Below are 25485 nucleotides of genomic sequence, written 5' to 3'. Positions count from 1 at the left end.
CTGGACACCTGGGCATTAGGAACATAGCGGCGATGCACAAGAGTCCTTACCTTTTTTTTTCCCCATTGTACTTAGCCTTTTAAATTTTTTAGATAGAGTCTCGCTAAATTCTTGAACTTGGATCTTTTTGCCTTACCCTCCTGAGTAGCTGGGATTATAGGAGTTAGCTACAGAAGTTCCCTACCATGCCTGGCAAGAATCTACTTTCTTTCTTTCTTTTTTTTTTTTTTTTTTTTTTTTTTTTTTTTTGGTACTGGGGATTGAGACCCTGATTCAAAATAAGAAATAAAAAGGGCTAGGGATGTGATTCAGGGGTGAAGTGCCTCTGGGTTCTATCCCCAGTACCAAAAAAATAAAAATTAAAAGTGCCTGCGTGTACAATTATAGATCTGGCATTTATTTCTCAACTACATCCCCAGCTTTTATGGATTTCATCTTTCTTTTTTTATATTTTTTTGGGCTGGACTGAACCCAGGGTCTTAATCATGTTAAGCAGGCACTCTACCAATGAACCATATCCCCAATCCAATGGATTTCATTTTCTTCATCTATGAAATGAGAATTAAAAATACCTGTTACGAGGGCTGGTGATATAGCTCAATGGTTGAGTGCTTGCCTAGCATGCATGAGGCCCTGGGTTTGATTCCTAGCACTTGGGGAAAAGAAAAATGTAAAGTTAAATATAAATTCACCAGGCACCATGGCGCACACCTGTAATCCCACCAATCTGGGAAGGCTGAGGCAGGATGACTGTGAGTTCAATCAGCCTCAGCAATTTAGAAAGGCCCTAAGCAACTTAAGGAAAACCTGTCTTAAAAAATAAAAAGGTCTGGGGAATGTAGCTCAGTTCAATCCTCAGTACTTGAAAAGAAAAAAAAAACTTCTCACAGAATTCCCATTATGATTAAAATGAAAACTAGGTGCTCTGGCACATGCCTGTAATCCCAACAACTCTGGAGGCTTAGGCAGGAGGATCTCTAGTTTGAGGCCAGCCTCAGCAATTTAACAAAGCCCACAGCAACTTAGGGAGACCCTGTCTTAAAATTAACTAAAATAAATCATGTTGGGGATGTAGCTCAGTGGTAAAGCACCTCTGGGTGTACTCCCCAGTACACTGCCTCCTTACCCCTGCCAAAAAAAAGGATGGATATATAAAACCTCTGATTCAGTATTTATCACATAGCTGGTACTAAAATGTTCTCCCCTCCAAAGCATCCCCACTCTTTGTAGCACTAAGAACATTTTTTATATTCTGATCAGCATTAAGGGAATATGCAATTGATAGGCTAAGGTTGGTGCTTGAACACAGCAGATACTCAATAGGTGACTCTCAAGTAGAGCTGATTTCTGCACTTAGGAACCAGTGTCTTTCTTCAGTTTACACATTTACACTACTAGTCTGATCATGTCACACAACTGGATGCTGTCTAACAAGCTAGCCACTGGATGAGTTCCTCTCTCAATCCTGTCTCAGCTGAACAAGACCTTTTACAGAACTTTAAAACTGACTCACTACTGAGTCATCAAAACACAGCAATACCCAAACATACTTGCTCCTGTTGCTAACAAAAGATCAGCATGGGATGTCTGTCTTTTCTCCCTTCCCTCCCCTACTGAGAAAGGGCCACTTGACTCACTGGCAAGAGTCATCTCATCTTTTGTACTGTGGTCATCTCAACAAAGCTGATTTAAATAATCACACAATGTGGCCACCATCTAGGTCATTTCCTGTGTATGCCACAAATCCAAGGGAGAGGCAATTAATCAATTACCTGAATGTTTTTTGAGCGGCTGCATTTCTGTTGGGCACTCAGTGATTCCCTGTTTATGACATTTCTGTGAAGCGATCTTTTCAGTTATTGAAACTCTAATTAAAGTACAAAGGAAAGCAGGCCTTTGTGCCTCTGAAAAGGGAAAAGGGGGAAATATTGGATTTCTCTGAATATACCTGATTCCATCCCAAGAGCTAAATAGCAAATAATAAGCATGATAGCTGCCTCAGAGAGGTGTAGATTTAAAATATGATGGTTGTAAACTCCTCTCGTATCTAGGAATGATGTGGTCAGTGGTATTTTCTCTTGAGAAAGGTCTTGCAGTTAATATCATCCATTGCCTGACTGTAGTAGACTATCAAGTCTTTGAAGATCAGGAGACTGCATAAGGCTGAGAGCTACTGAAATATCTGGGAGCAGACCCGAGGCTCCTTCCGCTATTAAGGCTGTTCATAGCCAAGGTTTTGTACATGCACAGACACAATTTTTAAATACCTTAGCATGGTCTCTCCTAGCTTAAGACCCCCAAGCAAAAATTGAATGAGTATCTTCAAACATTTTTTTTTTTGGTAGTTCTGGGAATTGAACCCGGGGCCTTGCACGCACTAGGCAAACACTAAGCTATAACCCCAGCCCCTAGATCCTCGAATTTTATTTTTTTAGATGTTGACAGACCTTTATTTTATTAATTTATTTACATGTGGTTCTGAGAATCAAACCCAGTGCCTTACACATACTAGCCAAATGCTCTACCACTGAGCCAAGACCCCAGCCCCCAGATCCTCAATTGTAATACAGAAACCATATGTGAGCCAGGCCTGGTAGCACAGGCTTATAAACCCAGTGACTTAGGAGACTGAGGCAGAAGGATGGATATTAGAGGCCAATCTCTGCAATTGAATCAGATTCTCAGAAGTTTGGTGAGACACTATCTCAAAATAAAATATAGAAAGGGCTGGAGATGTAGCTCAGTGGTAACACCCCTAGGTTCAATCCTAGTACCAAAAAAAAAAAAAAAAAAAAGAAAAAGAAAAAGAAAAAAGTACATTCTATCCATATCTAAAGGATATAATAAAATTTGCCCTTAATCTGCCTTATATAAATATTAGAAGGATACATGGAAATAGTATATTAGTAGTCCCTAAAGATTTAGACATGACAAGAAATAATTTTTATTTCATTAAACAATCCATCACCTTTGCATTATTATTTCTGTTCTGACTTGATTATCCTAGCTGGGTATGCAAAACTTGACTGTCTATTCAAATTAAGTAAACATATTTGGGGAACATTAGATGTCACATGTTGCATTTACTGACTACAAAGTCATAAAAAAGGGTAAATTATTCTCAAACAACATTGCTATAATTAAATGTACATTTGTAACATATACTTAATAAGGAATAATGCTAATCTCACATTGAACATCTAGGGAAGAATTTGATTACAATGTACTTTCAGTGTGAGCTGATGAACATTTAGTAAAATGGTCAAATAACCACTCCATCAGAGGGTATTAAGGCAAGTGACAAAGTAGAGAAATCTAATCTATACCTGAGAAGTCAAACAGGAGCAGTGCTAGGAGTTGCCACATTCTAGCCTGTGACCTGGATTCCTGGGGTCAACCGGCAGTTGGTAGCAGTTAAAGCTGAGGTTTGTTGAGAGAACAAGAAAGGGAAAGGTAAAGATAAAGAAGATGAAGAAAGACAGTTGAACATTTTTGCATATTATTTGCTTTTCAAGTGAAAATCTGAGATTTGATCAATATAGCTTTTTTTTTTAAATTAGAAACCTATCAAAGTAGGCGCTTTTGAGATGAACTGATTATTTCTCTAGGATCAAAAGCATAAACTATGGGGCTGGGGTTGTGGCTCAGTGGTAGAGCACTTGCCTAGTATGTGTGAGTCACTGGGTTCAATTCTCAGCACCACATAAAAATAAATGAATAAAATAAAGGTCTATCAACATCTTAAAAAAAAAAAGCATAAACTAGAAATGATTCATTAAAGCCCCCATTAGTTTTATGAAACATTCCTACAGACTCTACATCACTTAAAAAAAAAATTTAGTTCTTAGTTCTGAAGGATTTCTTTCAAAGAATACAAAGCTATGTTAATAAGCAAACATGTGCTATATAAAGTGCTTAGAATGATTTAGAAATCTCAATTATAAATCTTTATATATATATATACATATACATATATATATGTATATGTATATATATATATACATATGTATATGTATATATATATATACATATGTATATGTATATATATACTTTTTTTTAGATGTAGATGGACACAATACCTTTATTTTGTTTATTTTTATGTGGTGCTGATGTTTGAGCCCAATGCTTCACACATGCTAGGTAAGCACTCTACCACTGAGCTACAACTTCAGCCCTCAATTATAAATCTTATTTTTCTGCCAAGGAAAGTCAATGGGCTACAATAGTGGCATTAAAGCCTTTTACTTGCTAAGTCATAGATCTAAGCAGGATAAACAGGTTAAGTTTGTTCTCCCCAAAGCTAGAGGCAAAATTTTTACTCAGTTATTACAACACTACCACAAGCATGTGGATTCTGCAAAAATTGCCTAGCAACATTACAGTTGGAAACAACACTGGGTAGGGAAGGGAACTAGAAATTTGACTTACATATGCCCTGGGGCAGATGGGTGTAACTCTTCTCTTTAGTACAGTGTGTGCTGTACTCAAGGAGCATGAAATTTTAAAAATCAGAAGTCATTTAAAATTTCAGTTAGGATGTTGCTGTAATTAAACCATAACACTGTGCCATGTGCTTAGCTGAGGAGGCAGGGCCTGATTTCTTTTTCATTATGGCACTGTTGTTTTAAGGATCACTAGAACTTCTTTCAGATATTCCAGAAACATTTAGGAAGCACTGTCTTGGTGTTCAAAGCAAAGTGCTGGTTGCTGAATAGAGTTCCAAGACAAAACTTGATTCCAGCTCTGGGTGTGAGGAAAGCCAGATAAGTAAAGTTAAGAGTGTTCCACAGTCCATGCAGGTGTGGGCAAGAGTAAGTCATGCAGGAAGGCTATAGGAAGTGGCACTAGCACTGGTGTGTGCCACCTTTGGCTCTACCCCATCCCATGGTTAGGATCAACCCAGTGCCTCCAGAATGCTGGGCAAGCATCGCCACTGAGTTATACCTTAGCCTCTAGCACTGAGTCTTATTTTCAATTTTTAAAAAATACTGGCTTTTAAAACCCAAAGGCTGAATGTTCTCTCTGATATTTGGATGCTACCACACAATAAGAGGGGGAGGGGTAGGAAGAATAGAAGTTCACTGAATTAGACAAAGGGGAATGAAGGGAAGGGAGGGAGGATGGGAATAGGGAAGACCGTAGAATGAATCAGACATAAATTTCGTATGTTCAAATATGAATACGTGATCAGTGAACTCCACATCATGTACAACCATAAAAATGGGAGGTTATACTACAGGTTGTATGATACATCAAAATACATTCTTTTGGGGCTGGGGGTTGTGGTTCAGTGGTAGCATGCTTGCCTAACACCCCTGAGGCCCTGGGTTTGATCCTCAGCACCACAAAAAATAAAATAAAGGTATTGTGTCTACTTACAACTAAATATATATATATATATATATATATTTTTTTTTTTTTTAATAAACTCTACTGTCATATATAACTAAAAAGAACAAATAAAAATTTTAAAAAATACTGGCTTTTCCCCAATTATTCTACATATTTGTTGGGAACTTACCTCATCCATTCTGTGTGAGGATGCCAAGAATTCGAAGTTCTGGGACTGTGTACTAAGAACTTCCCTTCCTATGTTGCCCCAGTTTGAGGACTTCCAGTTTAGGGAAGCAGACAGGTGGCAATGTAGGAGTTGACAAAAATAATTCAAAGCAAACACTGTTAAGAGTGTTCACCTCCAGGAAGGGGAACCAGGCTGAACACTGAAGAGATAAGTAAGAAACTTCTGTATCATTTAAATCTTTATTATTTGGGGGGAGGGGAGACCATGGAGGGGGAAATGATAAAGTGTGATGCCTGCTAATCTTTATAAACTTTCATTGAATGGAGTAGTAATCCTCTATTCAAATCTTAAAATAGGGGCTGTGGTTGTGGTGGCCCAGTGGCAGAGTGCTTGCCTATCATGTGTGAGGTGCTGGGTTTGAGTCTAAGCACCACATATAAATAAAGGTCCAACGACAACAACAACAAAAAATTTTTTTAAATCTCTCCTCCTCACTCTTCCTCCTCTCTCTCTCTCTCTCACCCTGCAGGCACTCTGCCTGTCCACTTAATAAAACCTCTTGCGTGAAAAAAAATAGGCAAATTTATCTGCAAACTTGACAATTTAGGAAGCAAAGCAATTAACAGTTTAACTAAGGCTCTTTTATCAGCCATAAAATAGTGAGCACCTAAGCTACATCAGAACACTGCAATTAACAAGATAGGGTGGGTCCTTGCCCTCAGGGACCTTATTTTTCCAGGAGAGTGACAAACAGCCTACTTTGAGATAGACATAAGTCTGTTAAGGAAATAAAACAGGGAATTGTGAAAGACCAAAGTGGGGCAAGGAAGAGGATATGAGCACTTAGCAACAAGGGATACAGAATTCTTATATAGGAGGGGCTCAGGAGCAACAGTCTAGTGGGAAGAGGCCTAAGGGACTTTAAAGTTCCCACTTACTGACAAAGTACATTTTTACACACATTCATGCTTTAGATCAATAAAAAACAGTTTTCTAAACTTATTTTTATTTACATTTCAGAGAAAATGTCAACTATCCACATCAAAGAATTTTGTTACCAGAAGGGGCAGAAGGGGAGGTTATAGAGGGTGCTAGAAAACAATACTTGGCTTTGGCCACTCTGGCCTCTCCAGGAAGTGTACAGATGGAGAGTTTTGGTCTTTCAGAGTTTAAAATTAAGTCTGGGTTAGCATACAAAAAGGCATATTTATATCAGCTAGCAAATGTTTGGAAAAGACAACTGTTGACCCTTTACTGTGTCATCAGTTGTAATCTCAGGACAGTTCTCCATCCCATGTGCCAAGTACTAAGAGTGGAGTTTTAAAAATTCAGCTTGATGTTGCTTTTGAAGTGTTAAAACATCTTATATCACAAGGTGTTAACTCCCATTAAGTGCTATGATAAAAAACAAATAAATGTAAACAGCCATTAACCCACGATTACTATCCAATACTGTGAATCAAAACAAATCCAGGGCTGGGAGGAGTGGTGCACGCCCATAATCCCAGCGACTGGGGAGGCTGAGGCAAGGGAATCGCCAAGTTCCAGGCCAGTCTCAGCAACTTAGGATACATTGCCAGAGTGGGAATTACTGGGTCAAAAAGGATTTAAGGTGTCAAACTGCGGTCCAGGAAAACAATTTGTATTCTCACTAGGAGTAGATTACAGCACACTTTTTGTGAATTTTGGATGTTAGTGGGTATTTAATGTTTGTTCAGGTGGGTTTGTATTTGGTTTAGTGTGGGTTTTTTCCTTTTATTTTTGGTTTTCTGCTGGGAATTGAACCCAGAGGCGCTTTACCATTGAGTTACATCCCCAATTATTTTTATTTTGAGACAGGATCTCCCTACGTTGCTGAGACTGGCCTGAAAGTTACATCCTCAATTATTTTATTTTTATTTTGAGACAGGATCTCCCTAAGTAATGATAATAATACCACGGAGAAAAAAGGATATTAGTCACAGGGTTATTTACAACACAAAAACTGGAGAAGAAATCTTGTGTGTGCAATAAGGGACGGGTTTGACAGGGTGCAAGGGAAGTTTTTCTCTAGTTGCACCTTAGCTGCCAGGCCAATCGGCTTTGCCAACACAGGCCCACGTGCTGGTTGACAAACACCGTGCTCGCTTGGTGGACACTGGTTGGGCCAAGGCCGCCGGGGTGCTGCTTCTGTTTACCAGGGACAAGCCTGGGCTCGGCTGCGGAGGGGCCACAGGCCTGGAGAGCTCACCTCAGGAGGTCACACCCGCCCCCAACAGCCACCACCAGGGCAAACTGAGGCTCAGAGGACGCGCCCCCAGAGCCAGTGTCTTCGCCTCGAGAACTCGCGTGTCGGTCCTCCTCTTGACCTCGGTGTCCCGTCTAGGCACACTCGTTCACAGGTCCGGAGGCCCGATCACCATTCCCGGCTCAGACCTCAAGGCCCGAACGTGACTGCACACCGCCACGCCCACAGCGCCCCAGTGGCCTGCCCCAAAGGAATTCCAGGCTGCGGGCGGCGCCAGCTGCTATCGGCCCGCGGGGCCAAAGACACTTCCCAGACGCCCGCAGTGTTTCAGACTCCTGGGAGGCCCGGGAGACCAACGCGCAGGGCGTGCCCGGCTCTCCTCGCCCCTCCCAGAAGGCCGCCTCAAGCTCGCTCATAGGCCCGCGGCCGGCCCAGGCCCGGCAGAGCGCCGGCCGGGGAGGCGGAGCTAGCGGGTTCGCGCCAAAATCGCGTAGCTGGTTCCTCCCCCGCGGGCTACGTCGCGCCCTCCTTTTTTTTCAAACCCGGAGCGGGGCGGGGATTGGTGGGCTGGGCTCTCACGTGGTTAACGGTCGCGGGAAGCCGCGGAGCCCGAACTTGCGGCTGGACCTGCGGAGACCCCAGCCTTGGTGCCCAGGCCGCCCAGCCTCCGCCGGACAGTCCGCGCCGCCGCTGCAGCTGCCGCCCTCAGCCCCGAGCGCCTCGGAGCCGGAGCCGCAGCTGCCGCTGCGCAGGCCCGCCGCCACCGCAGCCAGGCGCGCCCAGTCGCACGTGGCGGACCCGCCCCCTGGGCCGGCCGAGTCCTGGACTCCGCGGGCAGCGGCTCTCCGGTTCTCCGCCCCGGCCCCAGGCCCGCGATGAGCTTCCTGAGCCGGCAGCAGCCGCCACCGCCCCGCCGCGCGGGGGCCGCCTGCACTTTGCGGCAGAAGCTGATCTTCTCGCCGTGCAGCGACTGTGAGGAGGAGGAGGAGGAAGAGGAGGAGGAGGGCAGTGGCCACAGCACCGGGGAGGACTCGGCCTTTCAGGAGCCCGACTCGCCGCTGCCGCCCGCGCGGAGCCCCACGGAGCCCGGGCCCGAGCGCCGCCGCTCGCCCGGCCCGGCCCCCGGCAGCCCCGGGGAGCTGGAAGAGGACATGCTGCTGCAAGGCGCCTGCCCGGGAGCTGACGCGGCGGGCGGCGGGGCCGAGGGCGACTCGTGGGAGGAGGAGGGCTTCGGCTCCTCGTCGCCCGTCAAGTCGCCGGCGGCCGCCTACTTCCTGGGCAGCTCTTTCTCGCCTGTGCGCTGCGGCGGCCCGGGGGACGCGTCTCCGCGGGGCTGCGGGGCGCGCCGGGCCGGCGAGGGCCCCTGCTCGCCGCTGCCCGACCACCCGGGTACCCCGCCGCACAAGACCTTCCGCAAGCTGAGGCTCTTCGACACGCCGCACACGCCCAAGGTGAGCGGGCGGGCGGGGCGCAGGGCGGCCGGGCCTTTAAACAGGCCGCGGCGCCCGGCCGAGCGCGCCGCCGCCGCCGGGGTTCGGTTACATAACCGCCCGGCCGCGCCCCGCTCGCTGCCCTGCGCCGCCACCCAGAGTTGGCAGCCCCTCTCTTTGGCCCTGCCCAGGAGTTGTCCGTTAAGATTATGTAACTGAACAATAGGCCTCGTCTGCAACTTCTTCATCTTACAAAGGGGCTGGCTGGCGCCGTGCAGGTGGCGGACGATTTGACGCCCCTGGGAGCGAGGCCGCCCGAGCGCCTCAGCCCCAAGTGTGGCACCCGTAACCCGGTGTGCGAAGATGCCCGAGGGGTGCCGGCCGGCCCTCTGACACTCCCGAGCCATATGGTGCCCTTTAAAAGCGGCGACGAGGCCTGTAATTTGGGCCCCTCGGGCAGAAGGTGTTTGGTTAAAAAAAAAAAAAAAGTCCCCGCGCTTGTCCTTTCGGGTCCTGTGGCGTAATGGGGGAAAGGCGAGGACTTCCCGCACTTACAGCCCTAGGGACTGAGTAACTCCAGGTAGCCTTTCAGCTTCCTTCAGGACGTAGTGTTGGGTGAGAGTTTGTTTTCGTCCGTGGGACCGCGGTGCCCGAGTGTGGTGGGCCTTTGGGTGGTGATTAGAGACGTCGTGCGGATGATAACGTATCTTCAAGAAGGAGGTGCTCTGCACCTGTTTGTGGAATGGCCGATCAGTGTGTCGATTACCGCTTCTCATACTCCAGAAGTCGCACAGATTTAAGAACAGACACTTCCTGAAATTAAGACAAGCAGCACATTTGTGTGCGAAACATTTCAAGTGAGTCCCTGTTGATTTCAGCGTCCGGTCATGAAAAACCCCAGGAGTAGGTGTGCTTCGGGGACTTCGTTTATTAGCGGATTTGCCCAGGGCAAGATCCTTCTGCAAGTGAGGGGAGGAGTCCGGCGGAGGTGGCTTTCAAAGCCCTATTTAGATGGGGGAGGGGAGCTTTTATGGGACTGACTGCTTTATATTTTTAGATAACAGAGTTTGTTAACTTTTGGTCACTGAAATTAATTTAGTTTTAGTTAGCACAAATATCCCTTTTAGGATTAGAGACCAAATTTATTTTGCTGCCTTTCTCTGAAAGGTAGATAATATCTAATCTCAGACTCTTAAATTAGCCACTGTGTTTTTGTTTTGTTTTTCAGTTTAACTGAGCTACATCCCCAGCCAGACAGGTTCTCGCTAAGTTGTTCAGGGCCTCTCTAAGTTGCTGAGGCTGGCTTAGAACTTGGAATTCTCACGCCTCAGCCCTGTGCTTGGCTGTTTTTGAAATAAAAGATTTTGTGTTGTGCCGGGGTTGTAGCTCAGTGGTAGAGCATTTGCCTAGCATGTGTGAGGCACTGGGTTCGATTCTCAGCGTTGCATACAAAGGCCCATTGACAAAGTATATATTAAAAAAAAAAAAAAAAAACGTGTGTTGCTTTCCCTGCGGTGCTGGGGATGAAACTAGTGTTTCCAGCATGCTAGGCAAGCTGCACTAAACTACATCCCCAGTCCTGGTAGGGTGGGTGCTTTGACCTACACCTTCAGCCACTTAAAAGGCCTGTTGAAGGTAAGATTCAGAAGACTCTATGGAGGGCTTGCGTCCTAAAATTTTTATTTTTCCTCCTCTAGAGTTTGCTTTCCAAAGCTCGGGGAATTGATTCCAGCTCTGTGAAACTCCGGGGTGGTTCTCTATTCATGGACACACAAAAATCAGGAAAGAGAGAATTTGACACACGACAGACTCCTCAAGTGAATATTAATCCTTTTACTCCGGATTCAGTTTTGCTTCATTCCTCAGGACAGTGTCGTAGAAGAAAGAGAGCGTATTGGAATGAGTGAGTCATTTATTCAATAGTTTGGCTCTCCTGTATATACAAAATTGGTTTGATGTACTTAAGTTTAGCTTCTATTGAATGGCATGGGTAGTTGGTTGTGCTCTGAAATGTTTTCATATTAGCACTTAAGAAAGGAGTGGTGTGAAAAAGGAAGGAATGAAAAAACTTAGATAACTTGTAGGAAAATTGCTGTCAAATGAGGCAGGCAGATAGTTGTTTATTAGAAAGGCTTTTTTTTTTTTTTTTTTTGGTTCTGAGGATTAAACACTTAACCACTGAGCTACATCCCCAGTCCTTTTTTATTTTGAAACAGGGTCTCATTAAGTTGCCCAGTCTGGCCTCAAAATTGCTATCCTCCTGTCTCAACCTCCTTAACTGCTAGAATTACCGGTTTACACTGCTATTGCCAGCTTTAAAAAGACTTTAATTTTGATATGTGTGGTGATGTTGACATCTAGTTAGTGAGTGCATATCAGTGGGGACTTTGTTTCATTAGCTAGACTGAATCTTGTGATTATAAAATTATGTGTTTTCTTTCTTGTTTTAAAATTCCACTTCACTGTATGCGGACCAAAGACAATTTTGAATCTCAAGTTGATGTATCTATTAGATGTGTTGATGAAAAACAATATGCTATTTTTTCAGTTCCTGTGAAGATATGGAAGCCAGTGATTATGAGCTCGAAGATGAAACAAGACCTGCTAAAGTAAATATTCCTGAAATTTGTTTTTCTGTTCCTAACAAATTAAGATATATACATGTTAAGTAAGCATTAAAGCATAAACTAGATGGGGTGGTGTGGGAAGCATAAACTAGAATAATTTTTAAAATTTCATACATAGTCTTATCGTAGCATTTTCATTTCTTCGTATTATGCATATGGATAACCTTTTTGTTACAGAGAATTACAATTACTGAAAGCAATATGAAGTCACGGTATACGACAGAATTTCATGAGCTGGAAAAAATTGGCTCTGGAGAGTTTGGTTCTGTGTTTAAGTGTGTGAAGAGGCTAGATGGATGCATTTATGCCATTAAGCGATCAAAAAAGCCATTGGCCGGCTCTGTTGATGAGTATGTATCAAATATTTTTGTCTTTTTTTTTTTTTTCCATCTTGTATGGCATTAAAAATGTTAGGGTTTTAGATGATCAAACATTGAATTTGACTTATTTAATTCTTGAGGAGTTATAATGATTCAATCAGGCCCTTTTAATTTTGTGCCATTGTTTTTTTTTTATTTTAGAACCTAACTTAAGTTTCTTATTTCTAGTCAACATCCATGAATTCACAGTAAAATGGCTTGTAATCTTTCCTGAGTCCCTAAGACCAGCAAACTTTCTGCTTTCTGAAAGTCGTCTTTAATGGAAGCCTTTGGGAAATCTCATGAGTCTTAACCCACCCTATCTTAAGCATGTTGCATTTCAGCATAGTGATAATTTAAAAAGTAAAGTCTATGAAGTTTCAGAGAAATTAATTCAGGGTTACTCTTGAGTAAAATCATTTACCATTCTGTTGATCTAAAATTTTTCCTAGGCAGAACGCTTTGAGAGAAGTATATGCTCATGCAGTGCTTGGACAACATTCTCATGTGGTTCGATATTTCTCTGCCTGGGCAGAAGATGATCATATGCTTATACAAAATGAATATTGTAATGGTGAGTAATAATGGTTTTCTCATAAACTTGAGAAAATGAGCACTGAGGAGGAAATATTTATCATTATGTCAAGTTTTTCTCCCTGACTCTTTGTGGTAATGTACAAGGCTAGCACTCCCCAGACTCTCTTGTAAACTCAAAAAATTAGAGGCCTTCTCTGCATTTCAAGTGCAAGTAGGTTGAAAACCTCCCTTCTGAAGCACCTTGTAGGGTGGTAGAACTTTGCTTACTTTTCATGTGTTTGTTATTCAAATTACTCTGAGCTATTTGAGAGAATAGTGGTTTTACCAAGTATATTCTGAAATCCCTAGAACCTAGCATAGTACACAGGACACATAGTTGTCAAGACTGTCTTGACAACTACTCGTTAATGTAATTTTTGCTGCTACAAAAGAACAACTGAGATTGGGTTATATATTATTTATGTATTTTGCAGTATTGGAGATTGAACCCAGAGCCTAACACATATTAGGCAATATCACTGAGCTAATCCCCAGCCCTTTTTATTTTATTTGGAGGCAAGCTGGCCTTAAACTTGTGATCCTTCTACTTTAGCCTCCACAATCAGCTGTTTGAGTAGTTTTATAATGAAAAGAAATTTATCTGGTTCTTGGTTCTAGAGGCTGGAAATCCAAGAGCTTGTCAACAGCATTTGTCAAAGGCTGAAGTCCCCCCCCACCTTTTTTTAAAATAATTCTCTTGATAAAAACATTAATCCTTTTTTGACGACAGAATCCCCATGATGTAGTCACTTTGTATTAGACCCCAGCTCCCAGTGCTTTCGCATTGGGGATTAGGTGTCCAACACATGAAATTTTGGGGACACATTTAAATCTTAGCAAAGAGATTTTATTCCTGCGGATTCTCACTGCATCCATTCTTCTTTTTCCATTTTATTTTGTTTCTAGTACTGTTGTTGGTTACTTATAAAAGGACAATGACTTTCTATTAATGTAAATTTATTCATTTCTTCAAGGCATTCTGAAATTCTGCTTTACTCCCACCATCTATCCAAGTTATGCTGGTCTGTCTCCCACTTCTCAATTGAAACAAAGCAAGCATGTATAGGATCAGTTTTGGCCTCCTTGTATAGCTTTCACTTTCATGAAGTTTCTTCAAGGGCCAACTGGTTTCCTTCTTTTTTTTTTACTAAATTTTTACCAAAATCCTGATCTGAATGCAGATCTTTCTGGGATTCTATTTTTACACACCCACATTTTTATATATAATGCATTATTTCTATTCCTATATATCTCCTGTGACTATTAGAGAATTTGGAGTTTAGCTAACCCTTGAGAGAGCAAAGATTTATTTTTGTTGATTTTCATTTTTTCTTTAAATAAGCAATATCAGCAATCTCATAGCTTGTTACTAAATAAGTGGTATAGATTCAGCTTCTCCATATTTAAAAACAGTGAACAAACAAGTTCATTTTCCAATCATGACTCATTAAGTTTTTAGTTCTTTACCCTTGAAAGAACTTTGTTCATTATATAGCATTGCTGCTAGTTTGTTTTACAAAGTTCTAGAAATGTTTCTATTCATACCATCAAAATTTATGTAGCTCTTATGATCTTGTGGACTATTTTTTTAACCCTAATTTTTCAGTTGCTGAATTTAACTTGGAACAACTTAATCATATTGTTTTCTCTCTTAACATATTTGCTTGATGCCATCTCCTTTTAGTTTCTTTTATTTTTTCACCTTATTGATGTGGTACATCCCCAACCCCAATTTTTAATTTAAAAATACATACTGGGTACAGTGGCACACATCTGTAATCCCAGCAACTGGGGAGGCTGAGACAGGATAATCACAAGTTCAAAGACAGCCCCAGCAATTTTTCCCCAGCAATTTTTTTTTTTTTTTTTTTTTTTTTTTTTTTGCGGTGCTGGGGATCAAACCCAGGGCCTTGTGTTTGCAAGGCAAGCACTCTACGGACTGAGCTGTCTCCCCAACCCCAGCCCCAGCAATTTAACCAGGCCCTCAACAACTTAGCAGTACTCTATCTAAAAATAAACTTTAAAAGGGCTGGAGATGTGGCTCAGTGGTTAAGTCCAAACCCTGGTTACCGCACCCCTCCTCCCCCCAAAAAATACAAAACACATTTGACATTTTGGTATTTAGTCTTAAATTGAAGAACTTCCTTTCCTGACTAAGGCACCATGAACCTTCCTGACATTATTACCCTGACTGATTTTGTTATTCTTAAGTTTTAAATATATTTGTTGTTTTGTGGTGCTGGGAATCAAACCCAGAGCCACAAGCATGTTAGGTAAGTGCTCTACCACTGACCTCTAGCCTAGCCCAGGCTTGTTTTAACAGCTCTTCATTGACCTTGAGACAAAGTATAAATTTTAAAAGTTTTTAAAAGTATTAACAAATGTACTGATTGGTTTGACCAGTTTTATAAAAGCAGGTTTATGTTCTCATTCAGAGTAAGAGAGGTATAAATTAAAACTATACTAAGATACTGGTGCTTACCTATAAAATTTATAGACCTGTTAGGGTGTAGGGAAAGAGTTACTCAAACATTGATATTGGGCATATAAATTTGGTATGGTCTTCTTGGAGAGATAATGCATCTGTGTGTGATATCCATATATTACAAATTATAAATACTTACATTTTTTGATCCAGCAGTGTTGGTGCCAGGACATGTTAAACATGTGTGAAGCAACCAATGAATAACGTTATACATTAGATCACAGTATATAATAAACAAAGACTTGTAAATTATTTTTAAATGTCCATCAATTAGGGGATTGGTTAATGTTTTACCCTTCAATGGAATTCTGTGGAGACACAAGAAAGAAAAGGGCAGTCTTTGTATGTTGACATGGGATTGTCTTCAAGATAATGAACATGTGATATCATTGTGTTAAAAGTGGATGAATACATAAACTGATAACATTGGTTTACTCTGGGAACCATTTGGGTTACTGGGGTATATAGGCAAGAAGGTTTAAATCGTACTTTCTATCCACTTGAATGTATTTACCTATTAAAAGAATAAATAAAAGTTTGATTTTGCAAGCAGGTTGAAGGGCAAGGTCCTAGAAAATATATTCTTTGTTGAGCGTAAAAAGGGATGAAAGAAAAATAAGACTGTGAAAGAAGAAAATACTGATTTTGCTGTTTTTGTTAGGTGGAAGTTTAGCGGATGCTATAAGTGAAAACTACAGAATCATGAGTTACTTTACAGAAGTAGAGTTGAAGGATCTCCTTTTGCAAGTTGGCCGGGGCTTAAGATATATTCATTCAATGTCTTTGGTTCACATGGATATAAAACCTAGTAAGTATTATAGATCCTCTGATTTGCATTCTTTGGGAATATAGACAATAAATCACTTCATTATAATAATATGTAACCACATGCTTTTTTCATTATTAGTTTTAAAAGGTTTTTGTTATCCTATTCATCTCTTTCCTTGTTATCCCCCAAATTTAAATACTACTCATTAAAAGTTGGAAACTTTTTGCTGTTTTTTGTAGGAACTATGTAGTCCCAAAGTGGGATTTTGATGGAGACTTAAAACCTATATTTAAAACCACATTCTGGGCTGGCATTGTAGCTCAGTGCCTTGCACATGTGAGGCACTAGGTTCGATGTTCAGCACCACATAAAAATAAAAGTATTGTGTCCAATCTACTATAACAACAACAACAAAAATAAAACTGCATTCTTCAAGATGGGAATGTAGCTTAGAGGTAGAGCACTTACCTAGCCTGAACACGTCCCTGGATTGAGTCCCCAGTATTACAGAAACAAAAGCAAAAGACTTTAACACTCCACTCCTAAGCCAGACCATATTAAAATTTTCCCTAATTGACTCTATATTTTTTCAATTGTAGATGGACACAAAACTTTTATTTTATTATTTTTTAATGTGGTGCTGAGGATTGAACCCTGTGCTTCACATGTGCTAGCAAGTGCTTTAGCACCAATCCACAATCTCAGACCCTTGACTCAAGCCTTTTTTTTTTCTAAGATGTTGATAGACCTTTATTCATTTATTTTTATGTGATGCTGAGAATTGAACCTGGTGCCTCATACATGTGAGGCAAGCACTCTACAACTGAGCTACAACCCCAGCCTGACCCAAGTCTTTTAACAGTTCATTTGTTTAAATTAGTATCTCTCAAGCACCATGCATTAAATCTGTTTATATCCATTTTTGTCTTTCATATTTCATTCTACTAATATTTATTTACTTACTTATGTATTTGGTACTGGGGATTGAACCCGGGATGCTTTACCACCAAATTACATCCCTATCTTTTTTTTTCCCCCCTCCAATTATTTTTTTTATTTTGAGACTGCCTCACTAAGTTGCTGAGGCTGACCTCCAACTTGTGATCCTCCTACTTTAATCTCCAGAGTTGCTGGGATTACAGACATTTGCTACTATACTTGGCTGTCTTGCTCTACTTTTTAAAAATGATATAGTATTATCTTATAAGATACCTTTTCTTCTGGAATTTGACTAGTTGTTTCCTTCTAGCATTTAACTTGTTCCGTTCTCCCCTATATTTCCTATAAATTAATTTGTAACTGAAGATTGATAGAGTCAAACCAGACATTTTAGGCTGTTTTTTTTTTTTCTCTCCTATGGGAATATATGTCAATTCAGAGAATTTAAGTCACTTTATACACCTTATTTCTGATGTAATTTTTCATTTGTAAATGAACACCTCTCTAAAGAAAGTTTTTATTTTCAAAAGGAAAAAATATATTGGACTCCTGGTAGTGGTAGTGAATCTGAATTAGTAAGGTTCATAGCTTGTATAAACTCATAAGTACCATAGACCCTTATATTACAAGGTACAAAGTTTGAAATTTTAAGGGACATGAAGTTTTAAAATCAGATTTACAAATCTCATGATAAGTTGTCTATAAATAGAAACTGGACAGAGGAGTCAAGTGAGTATAACATGTAAAAATTCAGTATCAGTAAAGCTATTAATGAAATCTGCCACTGAAACTTAAGTTAATCATGAGTTTACTTGAATTTGAAGGAAGAGCTAGTCTATACAGTAGCAAATAGTGAACCACCAAGCAATATTGGTTAATAGATTCTGTATGGTCAGCCAAACTCACTAGCTAAATGTCTTATTTTCACACCAGCCTCGTAAGCACTAAATTAAAATTTGTGCTTTGGCAGGATCACAAATTACTGTCATCTTTTGTATTGTTTTTAAGTTAATAAACTCCTGGAGATTAATATGCATTTGATGAGATTCTAATGCAGTGTTTTCTAAGTGTTCAGGGATTATTTTCAAGCTAGGAAATATTTTCCCAAAAAACATAGCCTGGTCCTCATCCCCTGAAAATTTTTTCTCATTGAGTTTGGGGTAGAAAATGAGAGCTGGATTTTTTAAAAGCCTTTTGGATGATTTTGATATTTGACTTTGTTTATAAACTATGGTTATACTTTTGTTAGTGAGGCTTAAATAATTAACTATTTAACAGGTAATATTTTCATATCTCGAACTGCAATCCCAAATGCTGCCTCTGAAGAAGGAGATGAAGATGACTGGGCATCCAACAAAGTTATGTTTAAAATAGGTAAGAAAAAATAACTAGATTGTTATGTTAAAATTAAGACAAATACTATTTGTTTTTGTTTTAATTCTTTGTGTGTGTGTATGTACCTGCATGCACGTACCAGCGATTGAACCTAGGGACCTTGCACATGTTAAGCAAGTGTTCTATCACTGACCTATATCCCCAGCTCTTGGTTTTAATTCTTACTGTGCTTTTTCAATACTTCTAGGTGATCTTGGGCATGTAACAAGAATCTCTAGTCCACAAGTTGAAGAAGGGGATAGTCGTTTTCTTGCAAATGAAGTTTTACAGGAGGTAATTTTTGTCCTTTTATAATACTGTACTTTCCGGGCTGAGGTTGTGACTCAGTGGTAGAGCGCTTGCCTAGCATTTGTGAGGCACTGGGTCAGTTCTCAGCACCACATATAAATAAATGAATAAAATAAAGGTCTTATCAACATCTAAAAATTTTTTTTTAAATGCTGTATTTTAATAATACTGTTGCTTTGTAACATCTATCAGTTAGAAGAATATAAATACAAATATATTGAACTTTTATAACTAGTGGAACAGAAAGTCTAAACCGTCAGGTGGGAATTTAATCTAGTAAAAGTCATTAAAGTCAAAGATTTATCATGACATTAAAGTTAAAGAGCTGTTCCCATATGCCACTTGTGAACTTTAAAATGGTACAGCTCTTTTAGAGATCAGAATATTAGTATCTGTCAATATTTAAAAATCATGTACTTTGACTCAGAATTTTCACTTCTAGGAGTCTCTTCTGAAAAAGATTCATAGGCAAATACAAATTGAGAATAATGTAAATAGGTATGTACTAATGAGAAAAAGATTAAGTAGTGGCACAAAGTTTCAAAAATAGTTTGCCACATAATTTTAGAAAAAGTATGACAAAATATTTCTTAATAAGAATTGAAATAAAATAGGATAACTAGAACAGAAAATATAATTATGATCTTATTACTCTTTTTTCATATATATGCATTGTAATTTTTTAAAAATCTCCTTAAATTTAGCAGTTCTCTAAAGAGGTCTTCAACTTAAACGTGGCATTAACATTTTAATTTTGTTTCATTTCTCACTTAAATCATCATTGAAGTATTCTTATTTTGACCATTTTTACAAAACTTTTACAGAACTACACCCATCTACCGAAAGCGGATATTTTTGCCCTTGCCCTCACAGTGGTGTGTGCTGCTGGTGCTGAACCTCTTCCCAGAAATGGAGAACAATGGCATGAAATCAGACAGGGTAGATTACCTCGGATTCCACAAGTGCTTTCCCAGGAATTTACAGAGTTACTAAAAGTGAGCATTTTATATATGAATCATTTTATTGACTCTGTTTGATACTTTATTAAATTGTATGTCTTTAATTTTACTTTTCTAAGGTTATGATTCATCCAGATCCAGAGAGAAGACCTTCAGCTATGGCACTGGTAAAACATTCAGTATTGTTGTCCGCATCTAGAAAGAGTGCTGAACAATTACGAATAGAATTGAATGCTGAAAAATTCAAAAATTCACTTTTGCAGAAGTAAGTGAGGTTTTTGTTTTGTTTTTACTTTTTTGTGTTCATTAATTCTCAAATTTTAATGAGAGATCACTTAGACTTTTGGTCAACAAAGAATATAATAGATTTATATGTTACAAATGGAAGTTTGGAGACTTCGCCTTAAATTAGTATTTGAACTACTATTTGTGTTCTTACTAAACTTTGAAATTTATCAACTTTAAACTAGAATGTTCTGCAAGCAGCGATAGTTTCCAAGCCCTAAATAATAGTAGAAGCTAAGTGAGCTCTTACAGTTTTTCCTCCAGACTCACCAAAAATTGTCTTCCTTACAACATTCTATTGTGCTTATTTTACAAAAGGATGAAATTAATACTGATTAATTAGGTTGACATGTGATTATATATATTTAACCTGAATGACTTGACAGTTTCAGAAAGATGGTTGCAAAGATAAAGGTTATCAAAAAAGGGAAATATTGGAAAGTATTAGTAACCACAGGCCACATTTCCAATTCTTTTGATTTATTATTATCATTTTGAGTCTAACATAAGAAAAATGACTTTTTATCATTCTTGCAATGGGTTTCTGTTTTCTAAATTTTGCTTTTTTGGGGATCAGCAAATAAAATCCTTTGTTGAAACTGGAAAAAAAAGTGACTTTAAAAGTTTTGTATTAAAGTATTTATATGTCACTAATTTGATAACCATCAGTTTATACAGATAGGTAGTAAGGTTCTCTTTTCATCTGTTATGCAAAGTAGATTCACAATATAAATTACAGAGTTTTATTTGAATTTATTTTTAGTACTAGGGATTAAATATAGGGGTACTTTGCCACTGAGCTAAGTTCCCAGCCCTTTTTATTTTTCATTTTGAGACAAGGTCTTGCTAAGTTGCTGAGGCTGTTCTTGAACTTGGGATCCTCCTGAACTTGGGATCCTCCTGCCTCAGGTCTCCCAAGTCATTGGAACTACAGGCAGGTGCCACCGGGTCTGATTGAAATTATTTTTTATTTTTTATTTTTTTAGTTGTAAATGGACACAATACTTTATTGTATTTATTTTTATGTGGGTGCTGAGGATTGAACCCAGTGCCTCAGGCATGCTAGGCAAGTGCTCTACCCATGAGCCATGATCACAGCCCCTGAAATTATTTTTTAATACCTAAGTCACAAAAAAAAAAAACACCTAAAGTCACTACTACTTATTATTTACGTCTTGTATTAAAGTATATATGGTATTTTGATGTTAAAAGCACAAAATCATTTTGTATATTTAAATTGAAGCTAAAGTTTCATGTTGTATTTTTCCTTTCTTTAAAAATACATCTCAGAAGAACAGAAAAAAACAAAGTTAAAAAAATACATCTTAGAACAATGGTGTGTGAATAGCTCCCAGTTGATAGTACAATTTGTGTTTGGCCTCTTAGAATCTCTTCCTAGGATTAATAGGTAAAAAGTTCTGTTTTTTATTTCTACGTTCTTAGAGAACTCAAGAAAGCCCAGATGGCAAAAGCTGCAGCTGAGGAAAGAGCACTCTTCACTGACCGGATGGCCACTAGGTCCACCACCCAGAGTAATAGAACCTCTCGACTTATTGGAAAGAAAATGAACCGCTCTGTCAGCCTTACTATATACTGAACTGCTCATTTCCCATCTACCCCAAAAAAACTGTGACAAGAGAAAGCTAGGTTGAAATCACTGCTAGAATCTACTTTGCAATTACTTTCTCTATTTGGTGTCAGTAGTTTTACTGAAGTACTTTTTAGGACTTTTATTTGTGAATTACAGTTGAAAGCTGTATTTTGACCATTGCTCTATCAGGCTTTTGTGTAGTTTTATCAGTTTGTCTTCTGTAGGATGTCAGTCAGTCACTGTTGAATGTTACACCAGCCTTTGCAGGGTTAACCACTGTGGTGGTGTGCTGCTTACAGTTTTCTGTTGCATTGTAATAAAAAGGTATCTTTCCCTGTAGTACCTGTAGAAAGGACTCAAGGGCTTTATTACAAACATACTTCCCTTCGGAAAGGGAAATACTAAGAGTCTTAGTACTACTCAGCTTCTCCTTTGTATCTGTGTGTCAGTCTTTTTCTTTCTTTCTTTCTTTCTTTTTTTAATTGTGAATTATACTTGTATATCCAACTGGGAGCACTTTTTAGGCATTGCATGAACCATGGAATGATAATTCTGTGGAAGTATTGCCTTGTGAATTTGCTGCTATTTTAGTTTTGTCTTTGCTGTAAAATTGTAGCATTAAACAATCATTGTTGTTAATAGGCTTTCTTTTGAAACAATTATGTGAAATACATAGCTGCTCTTGATGAAAAGCAGTTATTTGCCTTTTTTTCTCTTTGAACTTTGAAGCTAGTGCATTGAAAAAATGCACCTCCTCCCCTTTGGAATGCTGTATTAAATGTAGTATAATTATTACTGGTTTTTGTAATTTTTTTTCTGATAATGTCCTTCCCTGACACTTTTTTTAAATGTCTCCTTCCTTATTCCAGGTTTTGTACTTGATTGTATGGTTAGTCTATTTTTAAATGTTTTGCCTGGTTTCTCTTCAATATTTGTGTATATAAACTGATCTTGGTAATACTGTGCATAGCTGTTGAAATGCCAGAATGACTTCTGACTATTCCAAGTTTTTCACAAAATATATTTGATCTGTATAATTGGCCATTTAATTAATACTGGCTAATGGATATTACAAAAAAAAGTCTCTTGTTTGTTTTCTCATTAATTTTGATCTAAAACATGTTTGCACTTGTCTGTTGGACTAGTGTTTTATTAACATTGATTGGCATATTAAAAGTCACTCTGAGCTTACCTTAATTGTCTAAATCTTTGTGGTGCCTGTTTTCTCCTATTTTATTTCCATTATCACTACATTATAAAATGTAGAGTATGTACTCTAGCAGAGTGCATATTTTTGATGAAATACAAAACTTACTGGGTGTTTAATGATAGGCTTTAGTCCAGCTATATTTTGTGATTTCATGACAGTTCACCCATCAACTTTAAATGTTTTTTTAAATCATTAAAAATATTTACATAGGGCTGGGGTTGTGACTCAGTGGTAGAGCGCTTGCCTGGCATTCGCGAGGCCCTGGGTTTGATCCTCAGCACCACGTAAAAATAAAGGTATTGTGTCCACCTACAACTAAAAGTATTTTTTTTAAAAGTTTATATAATATTTTGTGTTGATTACATATTACGCATCTGACTTGCTAGAAATATGGTATAATGTAATTAAAATAACCAGGTTAATTCAAGTGAATAAAACATGATTCATATATGATTCATAACTTTCTAATTTGGACTGCATCACAGAAGAAAGCTTTAAAGTGGGAAAGGGTTTTTTGTTTGTTTTTTGTGGTACCTCACATTGAACCCAGGACCTCACACATGCTAGACAAGTGCTCTACCACTGAATTACACCTCCAGATCATTTTATTTTGATATGGTCAGCTAAATCGCCTTGAACTTGTGATCCTGCTGCCTTAGCCTCCCAAGAAGCTGGGATTAAAGGCACAAACTACCATTTCTGGCTGAGATTTTAACTCATTAAACTAGGTTGGCTTCTAAAAATTGAGTGCAGATTGAAGTAACAGTGCTAGTTCTGTGACATTTTTTCTGACACAGCAAGAGTGATGTTACTGATCATGGGTCTATTAGGCTCTTGATTAGGCTTTATTTCTACTATAAATATTTCTCACAAGCTAGATTATTTTACCATTTTAGCCTATGGCATCTTAAAAAGTAAAACAGTTATGAGAGAAATTGGTAGACAGGTAAATTAGGTATAAAAAGGGGTACTGGGCACAGTGGTGCACACCTGTAACCTCAGTGACTTGGAAGGCTGAGACATGAGGATTGCAAGTTTGAGGCCAGCCTCACCAATTTAAGGAGACCCTGTGTCAAAAAGGGCTGGGAATTAGCTCAGTGGTAAAGTGCCTCTGGGTTCAATCCCCAGTACCCCCGCCCCAAAGCTGATGAGTATTGATGAAAGAACCTAAAACACTGCATGGATTAGAGCAGGTAAATGTTTCATTTTTTAGTAGCTAATGAAGATGGCTACAGAAAGAGTGATAACTGGTGTTTGATGTGATTATTCTAAGTCATTAAGGTACATTTTTCTAGTGCACTAGCTTCAAAGAAAAAAATAAGGTGTTTTTCATCAAGATTTGCAGGTTTGTTTTTTTTGTTTTGTTTTTTACATACTGTTTAAGAAATTAGGAGAAAAAAGTGTATTTGGTATTCAAGAGGGAGTTCCTGAGCCATCTGAAAACTGATATGAGAGTTGGACTGATGGTCAACATAAGATACTTTTGAGTGCCTTTTATGTGCTGTGGTAGACCAAAAACCAGTAAGAAATAGTCTTTGCTTACTAGGATAAAATAGAGGAGATTTGTGTAAATATACAATGACAATAAAGTGCTAAGTACTGTATTGGAGTGATTGGGCAAGGTTAAAATGATGGTTCAAACTTCTCTCTACGTCTTGAGAAGATAATGGTGGTAGATTGGAGAGTGGATCATGGAATTAAGTTCAGACTGGTCTCAAGACCACTGTAGAAATAAAGAGGATAGATTTCATTAGATGGAAACACTGCACTTGAAATAGTTTTATTTTTATTACAAAGAATGAGAACTTAGCATAATATCTATGGGGAAGCACTAATACTGATAATGATGCACTGAAGATTTTCCAAAAAATTTAATTAAAATGTAAAGGTCTTACTATTTGACACAGGTTATTTACCATTGGTACAAATATATTTTTGGAAAACTGAGTTTAATAAAGAAGAAAAAAGCAGTTGGGTAGGAGGAATCAAGATATAGTTGACTACAAATAAAAATTTGCCTTGCCAAGAAACCAAGAGCAGTACCCCTTTAATTAATGAACTAATATCTTTTGAAGAGCCAGTTCTCAAGCTTTGCATTTCACTTCACTTGGTTTTCACCCCACCAGACCTGAAACAATTACAACCTTAAAAAAAAAAAAAAAAATCATGTAACAGCTGGGTTTGGGTAATGCTTCAGGCTATCTCCTAATTCTTATGCAGCAGTACCCTAACACTAGAGTAGTTTTTCTTTTTCCCCAGTATATCTCCACAAAGCATCTCTCTGACTTAGGCCAACAAATAAGATGTTTTGCATTCTTAAGTCATTTTTATTTAGAACTTTTTGAAGGCTAAAGCAAGCAATCAAGGATGATGGATCAAAATATTTTTGGAAGTATTTTGAATATTGTGAAAATCCTAAGTGAAAGCTGGAACTAGGAATTGGAGGAAACTGCCTTATTCAATATTCTTTTTTTTTAAATTGTTTTCAGTTGTAGATGGACACAATACCTTTATTTATTTATATGTGGTGCTGAGGATTGAATCCAGTGCCTCCTGCATGTGAGGCAAGCGCTCTACCACTGAGCCACAACTCCAGCCCTCAATATTGTTGAAGGCATTTGGTATAACTAAAAATCATCACTGAAACTGATTGACAATGCAGAGTGAGTGGATCTAGGAGTTAACTTCTGCAAACCTGGTTGTGTTGTTAGAAATTTTTCAGAAGCTCAGTGAAGTAGATTTTTGTAAAAAATGGAAGAGTAAGACATCATTGAAACTGTCCCTCTCCCAACATTTAGCTTTCACAAACTTTGAGAGGTACTCA

The 25485-nt window shown here is 39.0% G+C and overlaps 1 protein-coding gene across 2 annotated transcripts; it reads left to right on the top strand.

Moving 5' to 3' along the window:
* Positions 1-8320: 8320 nt before the first annotated feature.
* On the top strand, positions 8321-24881 carry Wee1 (WEE1 G2 checkpoint kinase). 2 transcript variants are annotated; one of them, XM_047518256.1, is made up of 11 exons: positions 8321-9199; positions 10876-11081; positions 11727-11787; positions 11983-12155; positions 12617-12738; positions 15887-16033; positions 18212-18307; positions 18516-18601; positions 19441-19611; positions 19695-19840; positions 21304-24881. In XM_047518256.1, the coding sequence occupies exons 1-11, from the start codon at positions 8624-8626 to the stop codon at positions 21455-21457; spliced, it is 1938 nt and encodes a 645-aa protein (XP_047374212.1). In that variant the 5' UTR covers positions 8321-8623; the 3' UTR covers positions 21458-24881. The 2 variants fall into 2 exon arrangements, with proteins under 2 accessions (XP_047374212.1, XP_047374213.1); XM_047518257.1 differs by lacking the exon at positions 8321-9199 and adding an exon at positions 9395-10035.
* Positions 24882-25485: the final 604 nt, after the last annotated feature.

The sequence above is a fragment of the Sciurus carolinensis genome, chromosome 11 (genome assembly GCF_902686445.1).
Source record: "Sciurus carolinensis chromosome 11, mSciCar1.2, whole genome shotgun sequence".
NCBI lineage: Eukaryota > Metazoa > Chordata > Mammalia > Rodentia > Sciuridae > Sciurus > Sciurus carolinensis.
The sequence above is the reverse complement of the archived record's forward strand: the minus strand, read 5'-3'. Positions and strand labels throughout refer to the sequence as shown.